This window comes from Hydractinia symbiolongicarpus, chromosome 9 (genome assembly GCF_029227915.1).
Source record: "Hydractinia symbiolongicarpus strain clone_291-10 chromosome 9, HSymV2.1, whole genome shotgun sequence".
NCBI classification, from domain to species: Eukaryota; Metazoa; Cnidaria; class Hydrozoa; order Anthoathecata; family Hydractiniidae; genus Hydractinia; species Hydractinia symbiolongicarpus.
In genome coordinates this window covers 5,442,074-5,466,719 of record NC_079883.1, presented here as the reverse complement: position 1 = coordinate 5,466,719, position 24,646 = coordinate 5,442,074, and the positions used below count along the sequence as shown (strand labels likewise).

The window sequence follows — 24,646 nt, the reverse complement described above, 5'->3', positions numbered from 1 at the left end:
TTGTCCTAAATATTGATTAGTGACGTCTTTGCCGACATTCAACAATGCGTAATCACATTTATTATTTGAACTATTTTTCATTTCGATTTCATTTCAAAATTTTTGAATAAACGTAATAGCATTCCCGATTTTACAAAAACGCGTTTCCTTTTTTCCTAGACCGCCTTTAAACTAATCAGTCTTTGTTTTTAAAGTTAATAAACAATCAATGCTCAAAAACCGCATCTAGCCAATCCACCATGTTATATATAACTAGTCGGAAGCCAGAGAAATTTCTAATAGAATTCAAATGGGCTTTTATCCTTGTGATTAAATTGTTACTCACTAAGATTAAAATTCCATAAACAACAGTAAAATGCATAAAGAATCTTAATCTCTTTGAACTAATTAATATAAGAGAAGATAAATATACAAATATATATATACACTTTTTTATTTTATTTACAATTTATTATAACGAACGGGTTTTTTTGGTACTCTTGGTTTAACCAGTGGTTTAACATCGTGGACTAAAATATCCGATACGCGAGAAGCTTTTGAAGGTCTAGGCGATGGTATAGGAGACCGTGGATTTGTTTTATCCAAAGTCATTCCTGTTGTAGAAGAAGTCGAAGAAAGAGCTGAACGTCTCGGTGGTGGTGTCGGCTTGAGAGATATTTGCTGTGCTTTTCTTTCACACTGCTCAAGGTCAATATTGTTTGTTACCATTCCAGGTAGATTGTTAAACATTGTATAATCAGCATCACGTGACTTTCTGATTTTGTTTTCTTGGCGTTTTATGCTAGGTGAGATTTTGACAACATGGCGTTTTGGTACTAAAACGTATCCGTCAGTGCCTACTTCGATGAAACATTCGTCAATGTTGTAATGTGTTTTATTTTCTAAATGTTGTTGCATGAAACCGGTAATTGGAACTAAATATCCTTCTTGTCCATTCTCCTTCTCCTCCGTTGGCGTCGGAGGAAGTTTACTGAATTTGTTTGTTTCGCAATGACCAACTTGTCCTTTAGGGTATGTTCGCTTTTTGCGCGGTGGAGGTATCGGTAATATTTCTTCTTCCTTTGTGTGTAACATATTGTGCGACGAATCTATTCGTTTAAAAGATAACAGCTCCGGAGGAGAGGATGGTTGAGAAGTTAGGTACGTTGTTAAGACAGAACTTGTGCTCTCCTTCTTTTCTGGAAACGTAAAAAATTGCGGCTTTTCTGATTTTGGTGTTATAGCTATGGTATCTACTGCGGTGGAGGGTTTGTTTATGATTCCACTTGCATCCTCTCTTTTTTTAAGGATTTCGTCGATGCTATTAAATATGGCTTTTCTTCGCTCGACGATATCAGGAGTTTTCGTCGACGTGCGGTTATTAACAATCTCCACTTCAATAGACGAATCAGCTGGCAAAACATAGTCGTGCGCGTTTTCGTTTTCATCATTCGCTATAATGACGTCATAACTCTCCTTCCCTAAAACCAACAGTCTTTGGTTGTCTTTAGTCGTGGTCACTTTACCGTCGTTTAATACTTTGTTGTTCAGAGGATTAACCGGCACAGTAATCAGGAACGGCAATTTCTCTGTTTTCATTAAATCGCCTATTAGCCGGTAACAACTCGAATACGGTGACGAACACATTTTCATATTTCCGCGCAAATACGTCGGTAAAATGTTTTTATCTTTCATAAGGTGAGAAAGAACTGTAATATCATACCGAGTTCTCTTATTTGCCAGCAAACGTAGTAACCGTTTTATCATAGAAGGTTTGACCACTTCGAGAATTTCGCCGACTTCATAGGTACGTGAATTATAAACAAACTCGTTGGTCACCACAAGCCATAGTGTTTTACGTTTCCCCGTGTATCTTCGCATTTCGGAAGTTGTGTTCATGTCAAGCTCTTTACTGTCTATCGATGTGTACATTACTGGTTTAGGCAAATTTAGCGGTATATATAGATGCGCTGAATGTTTTGTTAAACATTTAACCCGTTCGAAACTTTTACTTTCGTATACCGTAAGAACTTCCGATTGCGAAGGTTTATTTTCTAAGCGCAAACTTTCGTCCATGTTTGTCATTTTAACGTGAATTGGATAGCTGCTATTCGCTAATACGTCATGTAGTTTCATCTTTTCGTTGTTATTGTTGTTGCTTTTACTTTCGATGTTTTTGTTCATAATAATCCCGTCGGTCGTTTCTGTCGGATAAAGTGACGTGACTTTCTTTGCGACCTTCTTTTTAACGTCGTACTTTCGTGGCCTAAAACATAACAACTTGAATTCAAATCCAGACATAGTTAAAACGTATGTATGTCTTGTTCTGAATGTACCGACAGTAATGATTGAACTGAAAAATGTCGTTCTACGATACTTTATATAATTTCAATTTAATTTTTTCCTGACGTCAGCTAATTATGTGTCTTTTGTAATTGGTTTAAATCGCTTATGATGGTTAAAGGTTAATTAAGCGATTGAAAAACTCATTAATGAAATATATCAATACATTAACGTTGCCTTTGTTTGAAACCGCAATTTGAAAAATAAAATTCATGGCGATAAATTTGCTACTTGTGTCTGACAAGTTTAATAATCGCATATTCATAAATTAGTGAAATTCATAGGCCTCTCAATTTCCCAAATTCTTTCTCTCATTAAATTATTAACAAACATTGGTATAAAATCATGGCATATAACACCAATATTGCAACAAAACAAAATGGCCGTATACTTTATAATTATTTCTCTTTAATAATGACCGTATTCTGTCTGATTTTTCCACGGGTTAATGACCAGCCTATTATTTTATTAAATTTCTTTCTTGACATTTTGATAGAATTCAAATATCCTGAAATTTTACACTTAGTGTACCTTTAAGCCCTTTTGAAAACAAGATATCAGGGAGGTAGAAATAGAGATATATTTCTTTACTTTTACCTCCATGAAGATATTAATAATTATATCATGTAATATTTTTTTAAATAATTATTCTTGAGAATTCCAAAGCAATTTCCCAATGTAATCTACGATTCAAGGCTTCCAGTTTGACAAAATTTTGCGATTTTAAGCTTGAAGAAGTGTGTGTGGCCAAATTCTCTAAAACATAAACATTTACCGTAAGTAAATATTTGTTGTTTCACTTCCTGTGTCAAAAATCTACGAATTTCTATTTCGGTTACTATATAACTATAAATTTTTTGATGCAATATCAGCGGTACATCATTAAGCTAATTTTCATATCATAAGCATATGAACAGCGAGTTATAAAAAGTCCTGGAATGCCACGTTTTTCTAGTGTTGCCTTTTAGGACGCAGAAGGACTAGCGATTTTTTAAGGGTTTATAGTTTGTTTAATTAATAAAGGTATTTCGTCTAAATTTTAACTGACCTAGCCACCGGACCAATTTTCATCGAAACCTTGTGGTGTCAATGAGGGAGGGGGTAGTAAACTTTGACATAAAATGACGAAAAAAACTAAGTTTCTTGACGTTATACGAAACGAAACCGCTCACCACGTAGAGGTGATATCTGTAAGTTTGTATTTTGCCTGCTAATGAAACTTATGATTTTTTTGATAAAAACACAAGAATATAGACAGGTGGGTTTTAAATTATGACTTTTATATCTTGTCAGTCGTAGCATTAATCACCGTAGACATGTTAATTTGAGGTGAACGGGAAACCCCGTAATGTAGAAGGGAAATTGGGCTGTTGAATCCAGATGTCAACATTTATTACAAAATGGCGGCAACAATTTTGTGGTGAGGTGGCCATATTTAAAGAAATCGTTATTTTATAATTTATTATGTTATTTTGAAAGATTAATGCTTGGGAAGATTGTTAGAAAGGAAATTTTAAATATTTTAAATTAAAAAACGTGCCAGAATTTATTTTAAATGCCAGTATAAAAAAACTTCTACTTTTTATTTAGTATTGACTCAACAAATTATTGTGGATGACGACAAGTCTGAGACAGGGATATTCCTAAAATTTCAAAAAAACTCAATTTGATTATCACAATAATTTGGGTATACTGGCCATTCAACATATGATATTTATCATGTCTTTCCGAATTTCTTCCAAGTGTTTTGCGCATGGAACTGACTCTCACACAGCTAAAAGACCGGTGAATGAGAGAACAACTGTATATGAAACCATGTAGGCCTGTACACTAGAATCTGATACTCGTGGGGCTGTCCGAAGCTGTGATAGGTTTTAATAAAATGTATTTGAAAAAGTTATTTACCAAGCTCGTCCCCAGGGTTTATTAGCTTGTTTTGTTGTTGTTGTTGTTTTGTTGTCGTTATTTACCTATTTTAATATAAGTCTTCGTTGTTTTTACATGATATCATCTTTTATGACTTATAAAATGTTTGCCATGAATCTCTTCCGTTTTGTCGAAATTATTATGATGGTTATATAAGGATGTATATAACACCTCCTGGGAACAACAAAATTAAGGAAAACTAAAAACTAAATTTCGTTCCGACTATATAGAGCTTTTAAAAACAACTTCCTACCCAAGTTCACTTTTATGACACACCCTTCGTATAGCTACTTTAGGCTTAAATTAATTTGTATTGCTGCACTTGAGCCAAGCATGGATTTGAATGTGTTAAAAAGAAGAGAAAAAGTTACCAATTAACCAGAAAACGGCGGAAAACGGTTGCTATGGTGGTGCCGTTTAGTTAATTTCATAGCTGGTTGTCAGAAGACTCTGAATGCGGCATCTAATTAACCTAGTTTGATAACGAAAAATGCCTTTTTATATCGTAATCTGTGAGAACTTGTGTGTAAAATAAAGACTAAAAATGGTTTCAGAAACTTTGGAATTCTTCTAACTTAAATTAACCTGAGTATTGAAAAGCAAGTTCGACAATTAATCACTTAATTCGTAGTACCAAAGTTTACTTCCTGCGTTGCTAATTTGAAACACGTGGTTTAACTTTAGTTACTAAGCACGAAGTGTTTATCTTCCTCTTGTGTAATTCAACAAGTTATAAATATCTTTAGACTCAAACAGTAGAGTGATAAGACTTAACAAAAACAAAGGTTTCTATAAGGATGTTATATAAAACAAGTGTCTATATATTCAACCTCGTGCCCAGATCTTGTTGGATTTTTTATTCTGTTCAATTATTAAAGGAAACCTGACAAGCCTGAGGACGAGATGGGTAATGCAGTGAAGTGTGTTATTTAGATAGATATCGTAGAAATAAAAGGTTTAAGTCTTGTGTTGAGAACCTACCCCCGTTCCTAGATTGCTTATTTTCATTAAAAAGGCCTAGGCACGAAGCTAATAAAACCATTTTCAAGAAAGCAAGTGAGACTTTTTCACACGAATATACACACTTGTTGTTTTAAAGGAAAAAATTAATTTTTACGAAACAGTATCGTCAGCGGATATTTTCTCATATGCTATAATATCGAAATTTTTATATTCATAATCTCACCACTGAAAAGTATTGGACATTTCCTAGGCAAAAAAATTTGTTGGTGAAACAAATTTTCCACTGACGAAAATTTTTAATCGATATAAAATATACAGCCAAGGAAATTGAACTCTCATTCAAAAACTCGAACAAATTTTGAAACCCCTTAAGGATTCGAATTACACGAGTTCAACTATATCTTTATACACACGTGCAACCATGTGTAATTATAGCATCAATTATTTTCAAGTTATTTTTACTTTACCATTCTTTCCGCAAAAGTATAAAAGAGGAGGTCTTAGAGAGCATGATTACTTTCGTTTTCAGTTTGAATTTCTACACAGCCTGAAGAATAACCACAAAAGTCGCTGTATATTTGGTTGACTCTTTTTGCTGATGCAGAGACGTTTTTGTAGAAGAACAAACCATAAACGCAGGAATTTAAACGAGCACAAACGTTAGAACAAATTAAGAACATTCTACACTTGGTTATCTCAGTTATAATTTTGTTACTTTAAAGAATCTCTTAATATTTCAGGCGCATATATCGCATTTCGTCCCCTTAAAAGAAGAACATTTTCTTCTGGTCCCGAAGTACCTATATACCTTTATTTATAAAATTCTCGCGCACATCTAATTTTTGCGCAGAGCCGATGCGCGAACATATGGTTGCGCGAAAATACTAACTTTTTGCACATTTAGGTGCGAGGAATATTTCTTTTTAAAAATAGCGCAAAATTTAAAAATAAAACGAGCCATTTATGTAAAATAAAAGTTTTTATTTTGTTTTAAGTTTAAGAGATACAGGCAATGTGTTAATTTAGCTTCTCTTTTTTATAATACCCGCATTGGGTGCGCAAAAACTAAATGTGCGCGAAACCTAAGTGCGCAGAAATTAAATGCGCGAAAAAAAGATAAGCGAAAATTAAACTCGCGCAAAATTTCATAAATTAAGGTAACTTGAATTGGGATGGCTTGTGGGCAAACTAGGTAGCAGGGTATTATTTTGCGGACTGGGGTATACGAAATTCAATTCCATGTACCCTCCCATCTACATGTGAAATTTTGAAATTTACTTTATCAAAAAAGTACTTGTACCACTAGACATAGCCTTAAAGAAAGGGTAAAAACATAGTATACAGGGCGAAATTACTGCTTACGTTAGTTATCTGTTAAATGCGAACAAAAATTAACACTTTTATGCCGATGTCAGCATTTCTGTAATTAGATTTTAGAAAAAACGCAATCATAAGAGAGGAAATAAAAGTTATTTTAAAAAATATTTTTTTTACGTTACGATATGCTGTCAAGAGTGCGAGTTGATTTTCTTATATATTTGGATCTGCAAAACACTAAACTGCCACCTTTAGTTAGTCCAAAAAACATCCCGATTCAAGTTATATAGAATCTGGAAATAAGTTAAGAGAATTTTTATTGTGTTGAAACGCACTAAATATGTTTGCACTACAAACCCATTACTATAATAAATAGTAAAAAATTTCATACCTTACTTAAAGTTCAGTTCACAAACACACTTGTGTAATAATAAAATAAAAAAATCATGATGTAGATAGGTAGATATTTAGGCTGGATGCACACGGCTTTAAATATTCAGAGTTAAAATTCAGTTAAAAAAGTAACATAAAAGAAAAACATATATTGGTACGTACGTTCACCATTTACAATTTCACCAATCGAAATTACATCGTTGGACTTTTTTCAAATTGATTTTTGTTTATCACAAGACACGCGTTAAAATAAAATTATTGCTACATCACCATGGTTACCGTATGAGTATTCATATTAATAGATAGTTATAGTAATGATGGAGATTATTAATGAGATAAATGATATTCTATAGCATCTCACATGTTTTCCTGGGTTTTTTTTGTAATTTAGTAAAAAAACAATTTATTACCAAATGGGTTATCAACCCAGCTCCAATTGTTCAGCCAGTAAATATAAGTTTTGTATTTACATATTTTATTTTGTAAAAATGGTAAAAAAAGAAGGGAAAAGGGAAGGGAAAAAATTCACCTTTTCCTGTTGTGATTCTATAGGTTTTAAAAGTTTTTTTAGGTTTGTTTTGTTATATTTTATTGAAGATTTTAAATAATTAAATATTATTTTGTTAATTGTTCGAGTGATTAGTACGACGTTAGGTAATATAAGGCGGTTTCTTGACGTAAAATAATACCATAAGTGAATTCGACTATTTTAGTTTTGTAGTTAATTGCTTTATTCGCTCATTGATAATTTTTTTTGATTTATTTGCTGGACGATGTGACAGGAATTTTATAAGGCCACACATATGTTATAAGAAAATATCAACAAACAGAACATAGTAAAAATAGTAAAAAAGATTATTAACACTCAACATAGAAATAATTGTTAGCGGAAAAAATAACTTTTCCAAACTTACCAGAAACAGACTGTGCTCACATGGGATCCCTCATTGAATAATTGGAGAGTTCACAAAGTGAAAATAGAAGCCCATTAACTGAATAGTGTGACTCGGTTTCCTCTATGTCCGTGCGGTCAACTTGCTCTCGATTATTCAGGAAGTTAGTAAGATTTTAAAAAGTTGCTTATATCTATTACATAAAGATGTAACGTCATTTTGCTTTCGGTAAAATATGAGAGAAAGTGTTTTGATTCCCTCTTTCTTTCTTTCTTTCTTTCTCTCTTTATGTGATATATAATTGATTAAAATTGTTTTTAGGAAAAAAGAGACATCTTATTTTCAGTAGTTGATGTGTTAAGCACGTTATATAAACAATATCACGTCAAAGGGCTTTTACCACATTTTTTGTTTTCGTTGACAAGTCAAGATAATGACATGAGAATGACAGAAATGACGAAGTGTCCTTCTTTAAGACACTGTCTATTGCATAGATATCTTATAAGGAAATAATGAGATTTTGTATCTACTGTTAATGATGTCTCACCTCTCTCAGGTCTTTCATTTGTCATTACGAGCTTTCGTTATTTATTTATTCGAAAACACGAAAAGCGCGTAGCGGTAGTTAAATTCCCGCGTTTTTCCAACGTTGATAATAGCCACTCTGCGGTTTGAGAAAGTTCTTTCTGTTAAGTACGTTTTTAAGTGTTGTTTTTATTACTCATACCAATAGCATTAACCACTATTTGTTTTTAAGTCACTTTGTAAAATAAGTTGCTGACAGTCGCAGATGTTAAAGCCGTCGCGCGTTGTTAAAAAGAAGAAACTATACTTTTATCGCGTACGTCATTTCAAGGTCACAACTTGCATTACCCCCCAGAACTGATTTTTAAGTCGATACGCTGAACAGTGGGTCATACCCATTTTTAGGTGTGATTATTTCTAGGTCATGTGTTTAACACTTCCAGTACTAGTGACACACATGGCGTGTTTTCTTGGTTACCATTTAAATTCTTGCGTGACTTTTAGATCGATTTTTCTGAAAGTCGCCTGGTCTCCTGCAAGGTCAAGTAGTTTTAAGGCCACCCTGCGAAACTTGTAAAACACTTTTTATATCAAAAAAGGCATGACTTCCCTACATCTGAAAAGATAAATGTAAAATTTGATACTTGTAAAATACCTTCAAGATAATGCAAGAGGACAGCAGATTGTATTTTTGTAAAACCCACCGTATTTCCTATGCTTCTTTGCGACCTTATTTTTAATCACTTTCTCTAATAAACACCCCCTAAATTTTGATAAAGTTAGTCAGCGCCCGGGCGGTTATCCTATCTTAAGAAACAAAGATAAAGTTTAAGGAAAAAAAGTTTTACCACCTGAAAATCACACAAATATTGACATGTTTACCGGAGTATGATGTATCTCCGGATTTTACACATGTCCTCACATTTCCTTTGACATATAATGATATACAACCAAATATTTGTTTTTGTTAAGGGCTATAAAGTACTTGCAATCAAAACTTCTGTAATGTCAATCACAGGCTGTATTTTGTCTTATAAGCGCATAGACAACCTCGTTACCATGGTCTAATGCCTTTTTATTTTGGGAAGGAGGAGAAAGAATCTGGAAATAAATAATAAATAAGTAAATAAACAAAAAAATTGTCATAAAAAAGTCGGGTTTTTTTAGTCTTTATATACTTCAGTGTGTTATTTGAACTATTTTATGATTCTCTTGCACAGCTAATAAAGGAAAATGGGGTAGGAACACAAAAATCTTCTCTGTACTTCTCATGTTGGCTGAGCACTTTTTTATATGCACTATTGATTGTCATGTTTCAAGACCAATGCGAATTAAAGAATTTAATTTTACATACCTGCTTGGGCCCGCTCACAAGCCAAAAATTGCACTTAAAATTTCATTTAGACGATAGAGAGTTGTTGAATCCAACCTCAATCCCAGGCCCTGTTGTTTGTTTTTGCATATCGGACTGCGAGACGAACATTTTTCATCTTTCGTCAGACCTATCAACAACCGCAGCACCGATGAGAGACAAACGCCTGGGGTCGAGGTTGGGTTAAATAATTCTAACATGTTGTGGAACACCGACCGTTTGGAGGATAAAAGGCAATTATAGATAATTTGTAAGTTTGTTTTTTCTACACATTAAGGAGGGTGGGGTGTCCGATTGAAACTTTCATTTTATCCATTTTCGTGGGAAAATTTGTTAAACCTAAATAGTAAAATCTTTTTTAACACCGTCAAATTACTTATTACGCATTTTGTAAATGACTTTCAGTTTTTCTCCTACGTTTGTTTAAAACCAGCCTTATAAACCACTAAATGGGTTCAAATGTTTTATTTTTAAAAAAAAATTTGATCCGTACAAATTTCGTTTCTTTAATTATTATCTTCCAAATATTTCTTATCCTCTCTCTTGTTACAAACACATATTGATATTTTGTTACTTTTTTAACCTTAATTTGGCAGCAATGAGGTTAAAAGATGCAATAAATACTCTTATTTTTGATTTTTTTCCCTAAGCTTAGTTCCAACTAGACGCGTTCTTGTGGAAATAAGGCTAATGCCACCCTAACCCAAAATCCCAACCGGAACAAAAAGCACTAAGCCTGAACGGACTGTGTCACCAATAGAAATATTCTTATTGTGAACACTGCGTTAGCGCCTGCCTTAAACACTTTTTTTAAAATTTGGAATGTTTGTGACATTCCATTTTTGCATTTGGAAACAAAAACAAAAATATTTTGTAAAGCACACGCACTCTCTGAGAAGAACGATTTTTTAAGCGATCGTGTTCTCGAGGTTCCTTCTTCGCGTAACAACAGAGTTTCTCCAAAACCTACCCGAGACCTTTTTGAAAGTTATTTAGCGACGACGTCTGCTTTATAATGATTTTTATTGCAGCAGCTAGCAACAATCCCTTGTTGTTTTTGTTGAACAAAAGATCGTGGTGTTAACAAGTTCTCACCATACTTGAGAATTTAAACTTCACGGTTAGCAGTTCAGTTTTCGTTAGGCCTTTTTCACATCCAAAAAAATTTAAGTCCATATCTTTATCTGCTATGGCAGAATATTTCACAAATTAGGAAATTCCTGTTATGTCATAGCCAAAGGATAATCATTTCCACTCTTTCAATAAACGCTTTTGATAAAGTTGCATATCCTAACAAACCATATAGGAAATTTCCAACGATTGTTTGGATAGCAGCATACTTTCAAGACGAGCTGCAGAGACAATACTCAGACCCTTCTTTCATTCGAAGAAAATTAATATGCCGTGGCACAAAAAAACAAAAAATGGAGAATTTTTTGCTGATAACGAAAGTTTAACCTTACCTCAATGTCGAGCCGTTGGTGTAGTGGATTTCATCAGAGACCATAGCTGCTATGACACAAAGGATCACTGCCGAATTCGACTAGAGTTCGGACCAATCTGTAAAATATGTTTTTCAAGGCTTTATTAGCCATTACTCTAATATCTAGAATAAATGCTTTTCTTGTTTTGCGCTCACCCAACGCTGAATAAACACCGGAATAAAGAAGTAATAATTAAAATTATTAATCACAATATAACGCATATTTGAGAATGCGCTGTCTATATTTATCTGCTATGGCAGAATATTTCCCAAATTAGGAAATTCTTCTTATGTTACAGCCAAAGGATAATCAATTCCACTCTTTCAATAAACGGTTTTGAATAAAGTTGCAATTTCTAACAAACCATATAGGACATTCCCAACGATTCTTTGAATAGCAGCATACTTTGAAGACGAGCTGCAGAGACGATACTCAGACCTTTCCTACATTCGAAGAAAATTAATATGCCGTGGCTCAGAAAAGAAAAAAAGAATAGAAAAAATAGCAAATTAAAAATGTCGAGTATCGAATTTGTTGTAGCGGCAGAACCACTGTGGTATGAACTCTAGTCGAATTCGGCAGTGATTCTTTGTGTCATAGCAGCTATGGTCTCTGATGAAATCCACTACACCAACGGCTCGACATTGAGGTAAGGTTAAACTTTCGTTATCAGCAAAAAAATAGTGATGCAATAATAAGCCTGGTTTTTATCAGATAATTTTAACAAAGCAAAATAATGATAATAACAAAATAGATTTATAATTAGCATGTGAGAACAAGTTGGTTTTATCCTTTCATTTTTCAGAAGTGCTGACTAGTGTTATTTTAAAAATATATTCATCCAAATGTCAGAAAAGTTTTTGTTCAACATCATACTGGAATTTGCAAAATAAAATATATTTAGTCGCCGTGTATCGAGAATAATCTTTAAAATATGTGTTTCAGGGCTTTATTAGCCATTATTCTAATATCTAGAATAAATGCTTTTCTTGTTTTGCGCTTACCCAACGCTGAATAAACACCGGAATAAAGAAGTAATAATTAAAAATATTAATCACAATATAACGCATATTTGAGAATGCACTGTCTATCTTTATCTGCTATGGCAGAATATTTCCCAAATTAGGAAATTATTGTTATGTTACAGCTAAAGGATAATCAGTTCTACTCTTTCAATAAACGGTTTTGAATAAAGTTGCAATTTCTAACAAACCATATAGGACATTCCCAACGATTCTTTGAATAGCAGCATACTTTGAAGACGAGCTGCAGAGACGATACTCAGACCTTTCCTACATTCGAAGAAAATTAATATGCCGTGGCTCAGAAAAGAAAAAAAGAACAGAAAAAATAGCAAATTAAAAATGTCGAGTATCGAATTTGTTGCAGCGGCAGAACCACTGTGGTCCGAACTCTAGTCGAATTCAGCAGTGATTCTTTGTGTCATAGCAGCTATGGTCTCTGATGAAATCCACTACACCAACGGCTCGACATTGAGGTAAGGTTAAACTTTCGTTATCAGCAAAAAAATAGTGATGCAATATTAAGCCTGGTTTTTATCAGATAATTTTAACAAAGCAAAATAATGATAATTACAAACTAGATTTACAATTAGCATGTGAGAACAAGTTGGTTTTATACTGTTACTTTTCAGAAATGCTGACTAGTGTTATTTTAAAAATATATTCACCGAAATGTCAGAAAAGCTTTTGTTCAACATCATACTGGAATGTGCAAAATAAAATATATTTAGTCGCCGTGTATCGAGAATAATCTTTAAAATATGTTTTCAGGGCTTTATTAGCCATTACTCTGATATCTAGAATAAATGCTTGTCTTGTTTTGCGCTCACCCAACGCTGAATAAACACCGGAATAAAGAAGTAATAATTAAAAATATTAATCACAATATAACGCATATTTGAGTATGTGCTGCCTATCTTTATCTGCTATGGCAGAATATTTCCCAAATTTGGAAATTCCTGTTATGTCACAGCCAAAGGATAATCAATTCCACTCTTTTAATAAACGTTGTTGAATAAAGTTGCAATTTCTAACAAACCATATAGGAAATTCCCAATGGATAGCAGCGGCATACTTTGAAGACGATCTGCAGAGACGATACCCAGAACTTTCTTACATTCGAAGAAAATTAATATGCCGTGGCTCAGAAAAAAAAGAACAGAAAAAATATCAAATTAAAAATGTCGAGTATCAAATTTTTTGTAGCGGCAGAACCACTGTGGTCAGAACTCCAGTCGAATTCGGCAGTATTCTTTGTGTCATAGCAGCTATGGTCTCTGATGAAATCCACTACACCAACGGCTCGACATTTAGGAAAGGTTAAACTTTCGTTATCAGCAAAAAAATAATGATGCAATAATAGCCTAGTTTTTATCAGATAATTTTAACATAGCAAAATAATGATAATAACAAACTAGATTCATAATTAGCATGTGAGAACAAGTTGGTTTTACACTTTTATTTTTCAGAATACTGACTAGTGTTATTTTAGAAATATATTCATCCAAATATCAGAAACGTTTTTGTTCAACATCATTTTTTATTTTTTTTATTTTTTTTATTAACTGTCTTTCAGGCACTTCCATATTTTACAATGGCTATTCGTCCTATTAAAATAATAATAATATTTAAATAAAGAAATAAGTTATTCTATAAAAAAAGACACTGTAAAACTGTAGACAAGATTAGCAGAGTTCAAAGTGGCGAAGGATTGAAAGACATCGATATAATAGATTCTGATGGAGAATTAAGACCAGAACATATGAAAATAAAAATTATACACCAAAATATATAATAAAAAAAATATACATATATTAAATATATTTATTAATCGACGGGCTTAAGAAATAAAAACAATCGAGCAAATGAACAAAAATTGAGACTAAGTAGAGCAGAAGGAATAAATCAAAGCATAAAGTATTGCTCGTGGATTGGTCTCAATCGGTCAGTAGATGTTAAGTTAGGATATTGAGAAATTGTCGTTTAAAAAAAAAAAAAAAAAAAAAAATATACTTGAATACGCAAAATAAAATATATTTAGTCGCCGTGTATCGAGAATAATCTTTAAAACATGTTTTTCAGGGCTTTATTAGCCATTACTCTAATATCTAGAATAAATGCTTGTCTTGTTTTGCGCTCACCCAATGCTGAATAAACACCGGAATAAAGAAGTAATATTTCAAAATATTAATCACAATATAACGCATATTTGAGTATGTGCTGTCTATCTTTATCTGCTATGGCAGAATATTTCCCAAATTTTGAAATTCCTGTTATGTCACAGCCAAAGGATAATGAATTCCACTCTTTTAATAAACAATTTTGAATAAAGTTGCAATTTCTAACAAACCATATGGGAAATTCCCAATGGATAGCAGCGGCATACTTTGAAGACGATCTGCAGAGACGATACCCAGAACTTTCTTACATTCGAAGAAAATTAATATGCCGTGGCTCAGAAAAAAAAAGAACAGAAAAAACAGCAAATTAAAAAAGTCGAGTATCGAATTTGTTGTAGCGGCAGAACCACTGTGGTCCGAACTCTAGTCGAATTCGGCAGTGATTCTTTGTGTCATAGCAGCTATGGTCTCTGATGAAATCCACTACACCAACGGCTCGACATTGAGGAAAGGTTAAACTTTCGTCATCAGCAAAAAAATAATGATGCAATATTAAGCCTGATTTTTATCAGATAACTTTAACAAAGCAAAATTATCCTTTTATTTTTTAAAAATGCTGACTAGTGTTATTTTAACAATATATTCATCCAAATATCAGAAACGTTTTAGTTCAGCATCATACTGGAATATGCAAAATAAAATATACTTAGTCGCCGTGTATCGAGAATAACCTTTAAAATATTTGTTTCAGGGCTTTATTACCATTACTCTAATATCTAGAATAAATGCTTTTCTTGTTATGCGCTCAACCAACGCTGAATAAACACCGGAATAAAGAAGTAATAATTAAAAATATTAATCACAATATAACGCATATTTGAGAATGCGCTGCCTATCTTTATCGAAATCTCTAAAAAGGACGTTTTTTTAAGCGATCGTGTTCCCAAGTTTCCTTCTTCGCGTAACAACAGAGTTTATCCAAAACCTACCCGAGACCTTTTTGAAAGTTATTTAGCGACGACGTCTGCTTTATAATGATTTTTATTGCAGCAGCTAGCAACAATCCCTTGTTGTTTTTGTTGAACAAAAGATCGTGGTGTTAACAACGTTCTTACCAAACTTTAGAATTTCAAAAGGAAAATTCACGCTTAGCAGTTTGGTTTTCCACTCTAAGGAGCGCTGTCAAGAAAAGCTGCTCAGTGCGAATCAAGCCTACATAGTGACGAAATTAAAATAACGCTTGTTTGTAAATTTAAACTGAATTAAAAAAATACATCAAAGGTACGAAGTTGACAAAAGCCTAAACATTTCGTGATCAGCAAAAAATAATTATGCCATAATAAGACTAGTTGTTATCAGTAAAGACGAGCAGCAGAAACGATGCTTAGGCCTTTTTTACATCCAAAAAGAATTAATAACCATGAGTTCAAACAAGAAGAACAGAAAATAGCAAAGTAAAAATATCGAGTATCGAATTTGTTGTAGCGGCAGAACGACTGTGGTCCGAACTCTAGTCGAATTCGGCAGTGATTCTTTGTGTCATAGCAGCTATGGTCTCTGATGAAATCCACTACACCAACAACTGGACATTTAAACTTTTGTTATCAGCAAAAAAATAATGATGCAATAATAACCTGGTTTTTATCAGTTAATTTGAACAAAGCAAACTGTTGATGAAGACAAACTAAATTTATAATAAGTATTTAGAAACAAGTTGATTTTATATTCTATCTTCCAAAAATGCTGACTAGTGTTATTTTAAAAATATTTAAATGTCAGTAGAAAAGTTTTTGTTCAGCATCTTAGGGAGCGTTCACATAATCAAGTAGTGGGTAGGGAGGTGGGGTCATTGAAATTGCTTACGCTTGATTATGGGGAAGGGGGGAGGGTCAAGTGGTTTGATGACATAAGGAAATCAAAAAAAATTAACATATTTTATCATGAGTGTGAAAAATATGAACTATCTAAAGCGTTTGTATTCGCCTTATTCTATATCACTTTTACTTTTCGTTCGTGCTATGCGACAAGGACTTTGGGAATTACATCTTGTCTCTTTGAGTGGTTTACAATCAAATTAATTACGCCCGATTAACACCTTTGTATCTGGCAGACATGAAGAATTTAGAAGAAACAGACATGAAGACCTGGTCCTACTTGAAAGAGAATTTCGCAATTGCCAAAACCAGTATACCATTCACTGTCATTGGGTCCGATCACGCAATGGAGCAGGAGAATAAAGTAATGAAGGTCACTGGATGCATCAAAGGACTGTTACAACAACCACATACATTGAACAGATTTTGCCTTGTTTCTCCTATACTTGCATCAGTATCGAAAGAGTTTTGTGATATACAAAATGTCAATGTTGATCAAAGAAAGCAACACTACCAATTGAGTGGCTTAACATATAGCAGGATAGCTTCTAACGTCAATAAATTGCTTTGTACCATGGATGACTTCGATGTCAACATTAAATACACAATCCGATTGTGTATTTAATGTTGTTTCAAAAGCTGTTCTTCACAATTCACAAATACTTCAACCTGCTGATATTGGCTCAAAATATTATGAAGAATTTGTCACGGAGAGGATAAAACAGAAAAAAAAAGATATGGGTACCGTTAAAAAAACTGAAAATAGTAACTTTCAAAGATCTAGGAAAATCTATCAAAGAGAGAGTAGGGGATAAAGTTATGTAACTCAAAGAAAAAAAACGCTACTATTAGGATTTTTAATTATTGCACGGAAACGTCGCGAGTTGGATTTAGAGCACTGTATTGGCAACTTTGAGTTTTCTGTTGTACCAAAGGCCTTGTTCAGTGCTGATGGAATTCCATTGACTTGTTTAGAGAAATCGAAATTGCTACACCGCATAGAGAAATCTGGAGAAGTCAAAACAAACAAAGTAATCATTATAGTTGGAATGGCTGCTGTGAACAAAACTTCGAAAACAACGGCAGTTAGAACATGCAAGGTATGTGTTCAATTTTTCACTATCTTACGTAATGTTCTGACGCACTTGTGAAATACTCTGGTAATTTTTTAGGATTTCGCATCAGCTTTCACAGAACGTGTACTAGAAATTTTAAGAGGATGTGATGAAATACGATTGGTATTTGATCGCTATATAGAAAACTCCTTGAAAGCACGGACAAGAAAGCATCCTACATCTGGTAATGAAGTTCGATACAAAGTATTAGACAACACCAATATTTCAGCAATTAGTCTCAAGCAATTTCTTTCCTACATTGATACAAAGCAAGCTTTAACCATCTACCTGGCAAACAAAGTGATGGAAGCTCGTTCATCATTGCATATTCGGTATATAGTGACTTATGATACTAAAAGGGAATCAAATTTTGTTGATTGCAGAATACACGACCACGAAGAAGCTGACACAGCATATATAATGCTATGGATGTTGCACAACAATCTCGTTTCACCAGTTTCTACTGGTAATTTACTGCTATGAGATGTTACCAATGAATACCATTTTTAAAACAGGGCAAGGTTCTACTCTATGTGATATTGATATTTTAATTGCTTTGAAGCCCTTGGTGCAGTACAGGTGAAAGGTATTCTTGGTTTTCATACGTTCACAGAGTGTGAACAAACTGGGCGTTTCAACAAAAAATCGAATTCTGCCTTTTGCAGGCAGATAATCAGGTGGTTCTGGCATTATCAACACTTGGAAGTTCTGTCGAACTTCCTAATCTGGAAACACTGGAAAGCTTAGAACGTTTCGTGGTTTCAATGTATACCTGGAATAAATGTCCTGCAGACGTGGTATCACTATTTCAATTGCGTTGGCATTTATTCTCCAAATTCCAGTGTGATGCTGAATGTTGCCACCAACATTAGCTGCATTGAAGTACAAAATATTCAGGTGTCACTTCATTTCAATGGTTTTACGAAGATCGCATATCCTCATTCAACAACTTCCGAATGCAGTCAACTATGGTTGGGAAACAGATCAAGTCGGTAACTTATCCCTCATAATGACTGCTGAACTTCCTGCACCGTTGGCATTCATCGAGTTAAGTTCTTGTAACTGCAAAACAAGTTACATATCCAACCGATGTAAATGCCGTAAAAATGGTTTTTCATGCACTGATATGTGCAAATGTACGACGTGTCAAAACAGTGGTGGTGCAAGCAATAAATCCGAGTCAGATGAATCCGATGAATTTAGTTCTAGTGATGATGAGTGACTGAAACATTGTACAAGCATTGCTAAATTTGTTTTTGTCATTATTTTCGGCTTTTTTTTTAACTTTGTGAAGTTGCCTGAAAGAAAGAAAGAAAGTAAACAACTAAAAACGTGCTTTGGTCTGTAAATTACTGGTCTGTAGATTATCCCTTGAAGTGATTGGAACAATAAATTTTGATCAAAGAGAAAGACATTAGGGTGACCCAATACCATACCATAGTAATATCTTTCGAACGTTACGTTTTAAAGACATGGTTCTTACATTTGTTTTGATCCACTCGATCTCCTCTTTCAAATCATATATGACATGACATATAATTGTGAAATTATTTTTTGCTGACTGTGAAAGTGATGACGTCATCTAATTTGGTGCCATGGGACAAAAATTGTTAAAACTTTAAATCAAGAAATCACTTTTAACGCACATATGCACACAAAATTACATAGTGGCCCTCACTATATCTTGCATGTAAAATATGAAAGTAAAATATAAAACTGTAAATATTTAAAACTAGTCGTTAGCCCGGGGAAAATCCACGGGTTCGCTTGTCCTTTTTACACCGCATTGCGTGCTTCTCGCAATTGCGCAGCTAAGCTACCATTTTGCGTGACAGACAGACAGACAGACGTATACGGGCATTATAATATAGACTAGTCGTTAGCCCGTGGAAAAATCCACGGGTTCGCCCGTCCTTTATATTTACCAGTCGCAACAAAGTGGACAAAAATATATCGCATTTGTTATTGGTGCGCATTTTAAAAATTTCGTGTTTCCGTTACGGGACATGGCTTTCGCGGACACACAGACAGACAGACGACGGCTATTACTAAAGAGACTTTTGTAGGGTCTGGTATAAATACTTGCATCTGTATTAAGACAAACAGTGTTTGATTTCATTCTTTACGGATTTTTTTGGGAGGGATGGGGGGGGGGGGCTAAGCAAAGGATGACGTAACTTTGGAACTTTGGGAGGTGGGTCAACCAAATGATAATGACTAATTACATGGGGGGAGTAGAAAATAGGTAAAAAATTGATTACGTAATATGTGAACGCTCCCTTGGTGAAATATGCAGAATAAAATTAATTTTATTGCCTTGAATCAACAACAATCTTTAAAATATGTGTTTCCGGTCGGTGCATTCAAATTAAGTTCAAACTTTATCAATACATATATCTTATAAAGTTGAGTTGTTTCATATAATTTTGTTTGCCAAAATGACACTGGTTTGCTCGTCCCAGGCCTTTTAATTTTTTGCTGATGACTACATAATTAGGGATCTGCATGTCGGTTTCGAGATCAGCAAATATTAGTACAATAGAAACTAATTACCCCAGGCTGTACCGCAAAATATCGCACAAGGTCTAAGTCCTGACTGAGCTTGCAAGGTCAGTGCAATAACTGAAACTAAAATTCAAAAAAAGACTGTTACCAAAAAAGGTTCTGAATATCTTACACAAAAAATGTTTAATGTCAAATCACATGAAATCTTTATAAGAAAAACACCAACAACACCAACAATTTTGACACAGGCAATGATAACAAAGTCAGTTATAACACATCTCAAATATTTACATCTTACTAAGTGATTACCTGTCAAAAGCACAAATCACTAAAATAAATTCTTTATGCATTTAGGGGGATAATTGGGTAAGAAAGTGTAGAGACATGATAGTTCCTGGGGCAAAGCCCAGGGGCAGACCGAGAAAGACTTGGCAGGAGGTTATTAGGACAGACTTGATACGCAGAGGAAGTTGAGTTTAGAACTAACACAGTCTAGATCAGATTGGAAGAGGGTCATTAATATACCCTGTCCAACCAATGCTATCAATGCTAATGACGTTAAGCCGAGAATGATGATGATGATGATTTAGACATTGTATTTTCCCTAAAAGCTTTTACAAAAGCTTATACAAAAAGGCATTGTTTTGAAATTTTAAAAAATCATTTATTCGGACGCATATATACTATTCTGTTCCCCCAAAGTATACACAATCAAAATGTAAAAATTAACCGATTAATAACACAAAATTATTTTTTTTAGTATGATGTACTGCCCTTTACCAACCATTTTAAACCTTGTATATATAAAAAAATCAATGAGTAAATTTGGAATCAACAAAGATCATTATTTTGGAAACATTGTATGTGGTCCGTCCTAACAAAAGTTTACACAAAATGTAAAACAGATCAGTTTTTTTGGAGCACATAAAAATCAACAAAAATCAGTTCATTTAGCATGTTGTATAGTGCCAGTACCCATAATTCTTCCACAAATAAGTTATTATATGTAATGCATCAAATTATAGAAAAATCAGTCATTTCCATGAATACTGTCCTCGCCCATTAGATCACAAAACATAAAAAACAAAAATAGTTTCAGTCAGAACATTTAGTGTACATATTTTTTTATCATTACAAAACACTTATTCCAAACAAAATTTGTAAAATTCCTAATATATATAAACAAAAATGTAAAACTGAAGAAATTTCTTCTAGCAAAAATGATGTCACAGTTTTTCTAACAAAAAGTTTATAATATGAAATATAAAAAGACATCAGCTTACACAACAGCTTACAATAAAGTCCAATTCTACAAAAAATTGTTTTTTTAGTTGCATGTGGTCCATAAAAATTTACACAAAATTTCAAATAACAGCAGTTTGCAACACAAACAATATAAACAGACAACCATACCATCCTCTCATAATTTTTTTAACCCAATTTAATGTCAAAAACCCCTGTAAACATTACTTGGCATTTTACAAAAGTTTTTTAACAGGATGTCAGGAAACAAAACAATAAAAAATAACTTAACACACACACTTTAAATTCTACAAAATTTCTTCCACTTGTCACATTGCATGTGTTCCCCTTGTAAAGTTTACAGAAATTGTGAAAAAAATTATACTCTAATGGGTATAAAAATGCGTCTTTGAAAGATTTTGTAGCTAGCTTGTTATATCATAATTTGTTTTCCAAAAAGAAGAGAAGTTTAATTACTAAGGTAGCTATAAATACCTAAAATAATGAATAAAAACAACAACAACTCAGTGGTAATAGAGCTAAATGGGAATTAAGCCTTCTCTTGAAGCTAACACATTAGCTACTAGCTAGCTAGCTCCTCTAACAGTAGCTAAGACGCCCAGTTAAATATACTTAAACCGGGGCGACTTAGCTATAGGTCTATAGCTAGCTATTTATGATTAGTAAGACAACTATATATATAAAGAGAAACAAAAGTAATGTAACAATGATAACATAAGTTCAATAAACCAATTCTTTGGTTGGCCAGCAAAGTTGTTTGTTAGCCAGCTAACGGCTTCATCTAGCATTTTGAATTTCAGGACAAATACATTAGTTACGCACCAGGGGACACATTAATTATGCGGAAAAAATGATGCAATAATAACCTAGTTTTTATCATCAGTCAATTTAGACAAAGCAAAACAATGATGAAAACAAGCTAAGTTCATAATAATGTGGAAACAAGTTAATTTTATACCTTTAAATTCAAGAAATGCTGTGAAATGTGTTATTATAAAAAAATGTTCATCAAAATATCAGTAGTAAAAGTTTTGTTCAACATCATACTGGAATTTGCAGAACGAAATTTTTACAATATCAATCTTAATCTCTTTAGGTAGATCATTTCCTAATTTTAAGGATTTTTGTTATTGTTACAGCTAGAGAAAAATCAATTCCACTCCTTTAACAAATGCTTATGAATAAAGGTACTGACATTTGGATGAATCCTTTTTTAAAACGACACTAATCAGCATTTCTTGAAGGTAAAATTATAATTGCTTAAATTAACTGAATAAAAACCAGGCTATTATTGCATCATTACTTTTTTGCTTATAACGAAAGTTTAATCTTGTCTTAATGTCGAGCCGTTGGTGTAGTGGATTTCATCAGAGACCATAGCTGCTATGACACAAAGAATCACTGCCGAATTCGACTAGAGTTCGGACCACAGTGTTTCTGCCGCTACAACAAATTCGATACTCGACATTTCTAATTTGCTATTTTTTCTGTTCTCCATTTTTTGTTTTTTTTGTGCCACGGCATATTAATTTTCTTCGAATGTAAGAAAGGTCTGAGTATCGTCTCTGCAGCTCGTCTTGAAAGTATGCTGCTATCCAAACAATCGTTGGAAATTTCCTATATGGTTTGTTAGAATATGCAACTTTATTCAAAAGCGTTTATTGAAAGAGTGGAATTGATTATCCTTTGGCTGTAACATAACAACAATTTCCTAATTAGGGAAATATTCTGCCATAGCAGATGAAGATAGGCAACGCATTCTCAAATATGCGTTATATTGTGATTAATATTTTTAATTATTACTTCTTTATTCCGGTGTTTATTCAGCGTTGGGTGAGCGCAAAACAAGAAAAGCATTTATTCTAGATATTAGAGTAATGGCTAATAAAGCCCTGAAATTTTTCTCACATTTGGATGAATATATTTTTAAAATAACAATAGTCAGCATTTCTGATATATAAAAGTATGAAACCAACTTGTTCTCACATGCTAATTATAAATCTATTTTGTTATTATCATTATTTTGATTTGTTAAAATTATCTGATAAAAACCAGGCTTATTATTGCATCACTATTTTTTTGCTGATAACGACAGTTTAACCTTACCTCAATGTCGAGCCGTTGGTGTAGTGGACTTCATCAGAGACCATAGCTGCCATGACAAAATGAATCACTGCCGAATTAGACTAGAGTTCGGACCACAGTGCTTCTCCCGCTACATCAAATCCGATACTCGACATTTTTTTTATTCATTTTATATACATGGTGATGAAATGGGTACAGAATATTATAATTAATTTTCAAACAGGAAACGTAAAGTAAATATATAGAATTACCAAGCAGCACTGGTTATACGGGTTTTTGTCACTTCAATTATTCCTATTACTAGCCGTTAGCCCGTCGCAGCAACGTGGATAAAAGTATATCACATGCAATAATTTCTAATTTGCTTCGTTTAAAAGAAATTAACCTTATTTATTTGCCCGTATAAAGACCTGAGAGAATAAAAACAAGATTTTTCGTCTTAACTTGTACTTAAGTCTTAATTCATCACGTGACCTGGCAACTTCAGAGCGCTCTCAAAATTCTGACTTCTTCTTGTGTACAAATTTATATTCTTGTTATTTTAAGTGTCTTTTAACCTTCATAATAAATTTAGTTTTGTGGTGAAATAAATGTCTCTTCGAATAAACGTCTAGTTCAAAGAGACATTTCTTAACCAAAGTCTTTTGTCTTTTAATTCCCTAGCAGCACTGCCATATACAAAAAGGACTTGGAACGTGGTTGCTTAGTTTATTTATTTATCTATTTTTTTAATTTACTGCATTCGCACAGTCTTATGTAGTCCTAAAAATCTAATCTTAAAAGAGTAATTCTGTCATTAAACAAAAAACGTTGCTTTGGACGAAAAGTACAAGGTTAGTTACAGAGATTACGTCATTATTTATCATAATGGTCAACCTCGTTCCCAGGACATTTTGCCTTGTTGATAAAGTTTCCGTAATAACGGCTCAGGGACCACAAGACCCTGGGAATGAGGTTGCATAATGGTAACTACTGACGTTCTCAGGTATTTACATTCGTGCCTTTTTGCAGATTTTGGATAATTTCGCGGAAATTAATGTACGCATAAAAATAAAACAATGTCTGTAATTCGTGAAATTTTATGTCGGAGAAGTAGCGCAATTGAATTCACATTAGGAAGAAAATGAAACGGTGACGCTAAAATGATAATAAAGGATTGATCCTTTATTTTCACCGAATTAATGCTTTTAGGTTCAACTATGCAACAATTTTCAGTCTGTAACGTTTGTTTCACTAGTGTTTTTGGTATATGTTTTTAAGAAAATATTTTCGGTGAAAAGATCAGTTTCTTGTACAGCTGCTGTGAATTTTCTTACAACTAAGGAGTTTTAATGGTCACAAAAACTCTCAGTGTTAAATTTATTAACTTTAAAATTTCGAGAATTGGGGAATTTTAAACACTTCATTTGCCATAGTTGACTCGGAATGGTTCATCAACAAAATGCTTGTGTGGCAAAGTTTTATTGA

The 24,646-nt window shown here is 33.3% G+C and overlaps 2 protein-coding genes across 3 annotated transcripts; one reads left to right on the top strand and one right to left on the bottom strand.

Moving 5' to 3' along the window:
- Positions 1-356: 356 nt before the first annotated feature.
- Positions 357-8,495, bottom strand: LOC130657015 (uncharacterized). Of its 2 annotated transcripts, none has more exons than XM_057459964.1 (2): positions 8,362-8,495; positions 357-2,245 (listed from the first exon to the last, which is right to left on the bottom strand). In XM_057459964.1, exon 2 carries the CDS (start codon positions 2,161-2,163, stop codon positions 442-444), a length of 1,722 nt encoding a protein of 573 aa, XP_057315947.1. In that variant the 5' UTR covers positions 2,164-2,245; positions 8,362-8,495; the 3' UTR covers positions 357-441. The 2 variants fall into 2 exon arrangements, with proteins under 2 accessions (XP_057315947.1, XP_057315948.1); XM_057459965.1 differs by lacking the exon at positions 8,362-8,495 and adding an exon at positions 7,836-8,089.
- An 8,682-nt stretch (positions 8,496-17,177) lies between these two features.
- LOC130657604 (uncharacterized) lies at positions 17,178-17,845 on the top strand. Its single transcript, XM_057460592.1, has 2 exons — positions 17,178-17,311; positions 17,384-17,845. Exons 1-2 carry the CDS (start codon positions 17,261-17,263, stop codon positions 17,807-17,809), a joined length of 477 nt encoding a protein of 158 aa, XP_057316575.1. The 5' UTR covers positions 17,178-17,260; the 3' UTR covers positions 17,810-17,845.
- The last annotated feature ends 6,801 nt before the right edge of the window (positions 17,846-24,646 follow it).